The sequence below is a fragment of the Drosophila virilis genome, chromosome 2 (genome assembly GCF_030788295.1).
Source record: "Drosophila virilis strain 15010-1051.87 chromosome 2, Dvir_AGI_RSII-ME, whole genome shotgun sequence".
Classification (NCBI taxonomy): Eukaryota; Metazoa; Arthropoda; class Insecta; order Diptera; family Drosophilidae; genus Drosophila; species Drosophila virilis.
Genome location: NC_091544.1, coordinates 2,523,833 through 2,532,446, shown reverse-complemented (window position 1 = coordinate 2,532,446; position 8,614 = coordinate 2,523,833). Strand labels below are relative to the sequence as shown.

The following is an 8,614-nucleotide window of genomic DNA, read 5'->3' as shown; positions in this document are numbered from 1 at the left end:
CCAAGCTAATTATGCGCTGCTGTGTTGGCAGAGGGCCAGGGACGGGCTTTAAGGAGGCAGAACAACATGTAGACTATGCATATCTAGGTGTAGTACCGTCATTAACTGTCATTACACAATTTCCATAAACAACAGAGGAGTGTGTGTGAGTGCCTCTATATGTGCGGGTGTGTGTGTTGCACAGAGAGCTGCAATAAAAGTTCTGGCTGATTGTGCCTGAGCCATTGTTTGTCTTTAGAAACTTTTTAAATTGTATTAAATATTCCATTAAACAGAAAGCTTTTTTGTTTGCAACTGCAACAGTCAGTTGCACCGATGCCAGTGTAGATAAATTGAATGCTTAAAAGAAGCCTTGCCCACAAAAAGGCGGTTGGTGGATGGGTTGGGGAGGGCCTCGGTAGGGGTGGGTTGACAGCTAGCTGCACTTGCCGCCAGCTCGTACCGAATATAAGCCTGCAATTTTTATTATAATTTTATGCTCAAATGCACGACATTTTATGTGCATCGCGTACACATAGAAAAGTTTTGCTATTCACCCCCACACTTCCGCCCTCCACCCAGACGACTTTATTATGGAGTTTAGTGGCGCATTAATTTAGCTGGCAAGCTTTTAAAATAATTGCAAAAAAAAAAATTACGAGTTTACCTATTTTTTTTTTTTATATATATTTCCCAATAGCCACTCTATGGTAAATTTGCGGGCTTCAATTGATTAAGCTATAGTTTCTGTGGAATATGAACATTTGCACAAAGTGCTATTCATTTTTTTATTATGTTGCTCTATTGCGATAATTATTCCTAGGAATTCTTTGGCTAAGTTCTGTTGTGCACACTTCTCATGAATTGAAAATATATAATAATTTTAGTTTTAATTTAAAAACAATTTTCATAAAGCTCATTGACCTGTTTTAATATATTTTACTTACTTATTGATTTGTTTTTTTTTATCACTTTCAGTCTATCACTTTTCGGCTGTCTCCTTCCCACTCTCACTAAATTGTTTGCACTTTTGCCAAAACTCTTTCTCTTTCTCTCTCTCTCTCTCTCTCTCTCTCTCTTCTGCTCACTTTTAATCTCGTTGCATTCACTCCTTTTTTCTTATTTCTTATTTTACATTCTAACTAACATGTGCCTTTCTATGCGATTTTCATGCCTAATAAAATTTAAAGCGTATGTAACTGTCAATTAGGACCTACAGGATATCTGCTAGTCGAGCACTTTTGATAGAAGTTTTGTTTATGCCATATAAATATTTTAGAGATTGCAAGCAACTGTGATAAGAAATTATATTCAGTCCGTGTCAAATTTAATTAATATACAACACATTTTTGTATTTTTTAAGCAATGTCCGTTATTTCAAATTTTAATTCAAATGCTGCTGCAGAAGTTGCCAAACTGTGACGTCAGCAACATGGCGAACATGCGCACTGCACAACACTAAAAAATACTCGCACATGCGCTTTTCGGTATTTTTTAGGCACAAATTGTAGCAGAGTTGCAACCAAACTAAAGGCGAATGAAGAAGCACAAACAGCGAGAAGCAGCAACAGCAGTAGGCGCAGTGAGAATGTATAATTTAATTTAACTTAATTACAAATTTAGTTGGCCGCGTTAGATTTCATTTTTCGTTTTGCCCCACAGCGCCCGGCAGTACGCAGCAAACGTTGAAAAGCAACGCAAGGCAGGCACAAAAGCGATCAACGAGCGCTAGAACCGCTAACCATAGCATACACACACACACACACACAAACACAAATACATACAGAGGAGGTGGTTGAAAGCGAAGAAAAAAAAAAACCACAAGCAAAAAATGCAGCAGCTAAATATTAGCCGGGGCCGCCGAGCAGCGCGGGCGTTGCTGTTGCTGATGGCCGCCAGCTGCCTGGCGGCTGCTGCCACAGCAGCCGGCGCTGCTGAGGCGGACATCGACGACTTTGATGACGACGGGATCGTTGAAGATGTGCAGGTGAGCCAAAAAAAACACACAGCCATGCATACATACAAACATATATTATCACACACACACACACACATGGATACATGCGGCGGCCGGTTGCCACCGGCGCACAAAAGTACACGTCAGTAGCAACAACTGTTGTTGTTGTTTTTCTTTTATGTGGGGCGTTATGGGGGTTAATTGTATACGCGAGTAAAGTGTGACCGCAGTTCATGGAGCTGACCCGCGTTACAATTTCGATTTGCACTCGCACACATACACACACATATGTGCATGCACACATACATATGTGCATTTAAACCAAGCCAAGAAACTTGCGCAAGACCAACACCCGCCCACTCCTCCCCCCTCCACGCTATCCACACGCGCTCAGCTTCTATCTCTCGCTGCGTCTTGATAAAAAAAAAATTATAAAAAAAGTGTGTCAGCCGCGTGGTTTCTGTTTGTACCTTGTACCCATTAAATGTGTTTAATAAAGGGCATATTGCAGCTGTGCAGATGCATTTAAGTTCTTAATCAGCAACAACTTGCCTTGTCAAGTCCATTTCAAATCGATGATAACTCTACGCCTGCTCCCAGAATCGCTGTCATTAATCAGCCCCGGCCAAATTGCGCAGATTATCAGTGCTAGAGTTTGCGGATTTCCTATCCCATTTTGAATCTTGCTTTTTGATATGTACATTGAAAATCTCTGTGCAACTCTCATTTCTTTTAGGAGGAGCCCGTTGACAATCTTGGCGAGGAGCTGGTCTACGAGAGTCCCGTAATTGAGCCGAAAAAGTTTCACTTTGCCGATCATTTCGATGATGTTGAGGCCTCGCGCAAACAATGGATCAAATCGCAGGCCAAAAAGGACGATATAGCCGAGGAGATAGCCAAATACGATGGCATCTGGAATTGGGAGCCACCGTTGCGCATTGTTTGGCCCAAGGATAAGGGTCTGGTGCTCAAATCGAAGGCCAAACACGCGGCCATTTCGGCGCGCCTCAGCAAACAGTTCGATTTCAAAGCGAACAAGCCGCTGGTGGTGCAATATGAGGTCACAATGCAGGTGAGTCAATAACCAGCCCGCTGGCCAATGCAAAGGCAAAGTGGATTGCATAAGCCAACGCCGTCGGATTGACTAATCCAATTAATAGCAAACTAGTTTCACTAATCGACCCAATTTTTCGACATGTATTCCGCAGGAGGGTCAAGAGTGCGGCGGCTCGTACCTAAAGCTGCTGTCGTCGGGCAAGGAAACCGAAGATCTCACAACGGTTAGTTGGCAGACAGCTGAAATATGATTTCGCTATGTTTTTTCCATGTTTATTTATTGTTTTTTTTTTTTTTCTCCTGTTTGTGCTTGTGTTTCGCCCTAGTTCAATGACAAAACACCCTACACCATCATGTTTGGACCGGACAAGTGCGGCAACGATGTGAAAATGCACTTCATATTCCGTCATGTAAATCCAATTAACGGCACCATAACCGAGAAGCACTGTAACAAACCAAAGTAAGTGGACCCCCATATGCCGCACACACACAAACACACACACACACGTTCACAAACCCGCCCGCTTGCAACCAACTTTTGTACTTTTTGTGCTGTGCAGATAACCCGACGCATCTATGGACGGTTATATACCTATATGCACATAGATTAACCCCATGCGCAACAGCTGCCGCTGATTTGAGTTCATTCACATGTTATACCCTAACAGAGGGCACTACAATATATTCAGTTATTTTGTAAAGAATTGAAAGACGTGTCGTATATAACCCTTGACTAGAGTCTTGGCATAGAAAGTATCGCCATTAGAAATATCTAGAGAAACTCATAAAGCTAACTTAGGAACGATCGAGTCTTTTATGTTAAACATTTTAAGATATTCTAGCCGAACTCAGCAATTAAAAGCTTTGATACACGAACAAAATCTCATTAAAATTAGCATTCAATTTCCTGCACCCTCTTGCTCAGACTTTCACTTGTTATTGTTTTGTTTTGTGTGTTTTTAGGAATCGCTTGGAGGAGCCCTTCAAGGACAAGCTGCCCCATTTATATCAGCTGGTGGTGCGACCGGACAACAGCTTTGAGATACGTCTCGATCACAAGATCATCAATGAGGGCTCGCTGCTGACGGACTTTAAGCCGCCAGTCAATCCGCCCGCTGAGATTGATGATCCCACCGACCAGAAGCCAACCGATTGGGATGAGCGCGAGAAAATACCGGATCCGTCAGCACAAAAGCCCGACGATTGGAATGATGATGCACCGCCACAGATACCCGATGCCAGCGCCAGCAAGCCTGATGGCTGGCTGGAGGATGAGCCCGATATGATACCCGATCCAACAGCCACCAAGCCCGACGATTGGGATACCGAAATCGATGGCGAATGGGAGGCACCACTTGTCGACAATCCGTTGTGTGAAAAGGCGCCAGGCTGCGGCAAATGGAAGGCACCGCTCATAGCCAATCCCGAGTACAAGGGCAAGTGGCGTGCACCCATGATCGAGAATCCCAATTACCAGGGCAAATGGACGCCACGCAAGATACCCAATCCCCATTTCTTTGAGGATCTCATGCCATTCAAAATGACGCCCATTGTAAGCAGTCGAAACCCTTTTCAGTTTTCAGTTCTAATTACGAATAACTATTATTTTGGTTTAGAGCGCTGTTGGCCTGGAACTGTGGTCCATGTCCAATGAAATACTCTTCGATAATCTCATCATTACGGACGATGTGAATGTGGCGCGCGACTTTGCCGCCAATAGCTTTGATATCAAACGTCGCTATATTGATCGCGAATCGGTAAGTTAACTGCCACGCCCACACGCGACACATACACACACACACACACACACAGCCATACACACACAAAACTAATCTTCAATTGATTCTTCAATAAGAAAACTCTGTGGCATCGTCTGATGCGGCACATGAACTACAAGCCCGGCTGGTGGGCATTATATTTTCTCTATCTGCTGATACCCGCCAGCTGTTATATCTTCTATTTGTATCGACGCTCCAAAGAGGTCACTTTTCAGATATATATTTTCTATATATGTATACATTAGATAGAGCTCCACACACCACATATACACACACACTCGCCTATTGCCTGCGCACTTTGCACCCTTATTGCTATTTGCTCATCTCATTTTGTAGGACTCATTGGTCAACAAGGTGCTTGAGCTAGCCAAGGCTTATCCCACGGCCTGGGGTATTGGCCTGGTCATATTCATAGCATTGACTGTAATCGGCATCTATTGTAGATTTGGCAAAGCTAAGAGTCAGGTAATGTAGCTAGAACAATTTCCCTTGTGAACTTTTTGTGAATTCGTTAAAATTTTTTCTAAATACGAATAACTAAACTCCCAACAGGACTCGGCTGCCACAGCTGCTGCTGCACAAGCCAAAAAAACGGATGAAGCACAGCCCGATGATGAGCCAGAGCCGGCTGCTGATGAGAACGAGAGCGGTGAGGAAGTGGTAGACGCGACTGCGGCACCAGCGCAGGCGGCTGGTGATGCCAACAAGACAGACAACTCAAAGTCTGCCAGTCCCAAGAAGAATAAAAAGTCTGAATTAGATATTAAAGAGCAGCTGAAGCAGCAGGATGAGGAGCCCACACAGACTGAGGTAAAAAGCTAGGAAGACAGCTGATACGTGCTACTAGAAAGAATTGTATATAATGCCAAATTAATTTCTTGCAGGAATCCACCACGAAATCTGCTCGCAAGCGCAATGTGCGCAAGGATTAGAGGGCGTGGCACAATCCAGCATGTCTCTCGGATTCACAAAATACTTGAAAACTTAAACTAATTCCAAAAAATGTATAACTGCAACAACAACAACAAAAGAAGCAACAACATCAACATTTAATGTATCAACAACAACAACAACAACAACAACAGCAACAATACAACTTGTTTAAGATACAAATTAACACTCAGTAAACTCATCGAGTACCCGTGCAAACACCCACGAATACAAATGAGTAGGCCTCAAAATACCAAAACTTTTGGTGGTAGTTCCATAGTTAGCGCGATCGCATGCAACTGTGTTAATTAAAAAAAAAAACAACACTAGTTTTTATATGGTTTGGTTTAGTCATCGTTCTGTACGTACGGCACGTTCTGTATTATTCATTGTATTTATGTTCGTATACTCTTCACATATATATGACCCACTATCCCTCCTACCCCCCCGCCACCACAAAAACTGTCTCATACACATGTTCAAGTTCTGTTCTCACACAATTTATTTTAGTATTTCCATGTAAGCACACACAAAAATAACATAAAATAGAAAACTAGACAAATGAGGGAATCAAAGATTATATATCACGAAAACCAATAAGCGATACGTAGCATGCAGACACAGAAAAACGCCAGTTAATGAGAGAGAAAGCGGATAGAGAGAGAGCGAGAGAGAGAAAAAGCGAGAGAGCAATGGGGAAATATCTAGTTTAATATTATGTAATTTAAACGAAATTTTATGAATACGCTAGTTATACTCCGAGTTTAAACAAATTTCATTTTTTCATTTGTAACAATGAAAATTTACAGCGAAAATAAAACTGAATGTCAAAACCAACTAATCATATATATATATATGTATATATATAAAACTGTTTGTTCTACCGACTGTCAAATTCCACCCGCAAGTGTGGAAAATTGATGGAAATACATATGCATGAAACTTATTTGTTCTTAAAGCTCACGACTTGCATATAATTTGTGTATATAATGTAAATGTAAGCTGAAATGTGGGCTTGAAGGTAGATTTTAATTTCTGACGGGCGGCAAATGGATGATTGGCAGAAGCAAACAACTTGAGCCGTGCAAGCCCGGGTAATACCCGTTAGTATATTAAAAATAATTTACTTTATTTACTGCAAATACCACAAACAACCGTCGCCCAACAACGACCCGGAAGGACTAACCAGCTACCGTTTGTATGCATAGAATTCAACAAAAAGTTCAAATATCCTTTTTCCACCACCGAAATGTTAGCCTGTACGCCGCCGCCCCCGCTCCCGCTCCTGATGTGTTAATTTAAATGTCAAACCCTTGTAAATTGTGATTGAACATTTTTGGCTGGGCGCAGCAAATCGGCTTCCAATTGGATTTATGCTTGGTGGTGCGTGCAGCGACAACCACCGCAGCGCAGACATCGCTGCATATTTTGCGGTTTTTAGACATTTCCCCCAAAATATTTACCCCAAAAACAGAGAAAACATTTTGATTTCCAGATTAGCAAATGTGATTGAGTGCAGCGCATATGTGCATGATTGTGGGAAATATGAGACTGGATTGTGGATTTTTGGCAAATTTACTATATAATTAGATACAAGATATATATATAATGGACATCTATATAATGGACATAAGGCACGTGGACCAAGGACCTTAACAAAACTAGATACGAAGAGGAAGTCCAAAAAATTACTTAAATTCTAAGATATGACTCAATTTAAGTCTTAATTCACCCTAAAATATAGAACAAATTTAACACACTGAGTAAATCGCACTAATATTGAGAAAAACGTTGAACTTCAAAATGTTTAAAGTTGCTTTCTAAAAATATTTATTTTAAGGCTATTTATTCAGTTGCGAAAAAGTTGTTGAAAAAAATATAGAATATGTAAATATCAAAAAAGTCTGCAGTGTGAATTTTTGGCACAAATATGTGCTTAAATTTTATATATTGGGATCAATTTTTATATATACAAGGTTTTTTTTTAAGCCAGAGAATTTTCTGAAATTAAAAAAAGCTTAAGTACTTGGCAACTTTCTTTATATGAGGCATTTTTTTTTACGAGAACCTAACGATTTTGAAATTTATAACAACAAAAATTTTAATTAAAGTAACGATTTTGTAAAATTAAGAAAATTACGGTCGTTTTAAGGCAATCCAATCACAACCCCCACATGGAATATTTTCTAATCCAGGCTAGTTTACGACAGAGCACAGAGCTGAATCAATTGCCTATTATTGTTGGTAAAGTTTGGTGCAGCTTCTACTGAAAATTTATAAGGGTTTACGTCAACTTTAAATTTAGTCAATATTAAATGTTATTTTTTTATTCGTTTCCTACAAGTTGGTTAAATTTTTTATACCCTTGTAGAGGGTATTTTGCGGAACCCATAAAGATTATATATATTCTCGATCAGCATCAACAGCCGAGATATAGAAATATCCGTCTGTACATTTGTCTGCCTCAGACTTATGCCTGAGACGCAGGTCTAAATTAATAGTTTGCTCTGTTTTGAGATTTAAAAACAAAACAGATGTCTGCGTAAAACAAGCAAAACAATTATATGTATAATTGGAATCTTAAAGATATTGGAAAATTAATTATTTCTGACCTTGCAGATATTTCAGCGTGAATTCAATAAAAATAAAATATTTTTGCTTGCTAAATAAAAAGCGTTAACTATTTTGTTTCTAGCTAAAGAAATGTTGTTAAAACTTTTATAGTATTATAATAATACTTAATTTTCCATGTCTTCAAGACTTTTAGTTCTCTTCAAAGTTTTTACAAAAAAAAAAACAAAAACTGGATAGGACAAAGAAAAGTTTTCAGACTGATAAGTTGCAAAATTTCTTTTCAATATTTTTGAATTGATATTTTCTGAAATCCTTAGCAGAAGGATTGGGGATAGATTTT

The 8,614-nt window shown here is 40.0% G+C and overlaps 1 protein-coding gene across 2 annotated transcripts; it reads left to right on the top strand.

Annotated features, from left to right (window-relative positions):
• Nucleotides 1-1,460: 1,460 nt before the first annotated feature.
• Nucleotides 1,461-6,537, top strand: Cnx99A (Calnexin 99A). Of its 2 annotated transcripts, none has more exons than XM_032439438.2 (10): nt 1,461-1,569; nt 1,642-1,966; nt 2,673-3,008; nt 3,145-3,216; nt 3,319-3,452; nt 3,956-4,544; nt 4,609-4,749; nt 4,848-4,973; nt 5,323-5,580; nt 5,655-6,537. In XM_032439438.2, the coding sequence occupies exons 2-10, from the start codon at nt 1,811-1,813 to the stop codon at nt 5,700-5,702; spliced, it is 1,860 nt and encodes a 619-aa protein (XP_032295329.1). In that variant the 5' UTR covers nt 1,461-1,569; nt 1,642-1,810; the 3' UTR covers nt 5,703-6,537. The 2 variants fall into 2 exon arrangements, with proteins under 2 accessions (XP_032295329.1, XP_015024843.1); XM_015169357.3 differs by lacking the exon at nt 4,848-4,973 and adding an exon at nt 5,107-5,235 and having other exon boundaries at nt 1,463-1,569.
• Nucleotides 6,538-8,614: the final 2,077 nt, after the last annotated feature.

What these genes read in the sequence shown, in the direction of transcription:
- Cnx99A (XM_015169357.3), top strand. Translation starts at nt 1,811, where the DNA reads ATGCAGCAGCTAAATATTAGCCGGGGCCGCCGAGCAGCGCGGGCGTTG. An exon ending in GCTATATTGATCGCGAATCG is followed by an intron (nt 4,750 to 5,106) that starts GTAAGTTAACTG and finishes CTCATTTTGTAG; the next exon opens with GACTCATTGGTCAACAAGGT. An exon ending in TTGGCAAAGCTAAGAGTCAG is followed by an intron (nt 5,236 to 5,322) that starts GTAATGTAGCTA and finishes AACTCCCAACAG; the next exon opens with GACTCGGCTGCCACAGCTGC.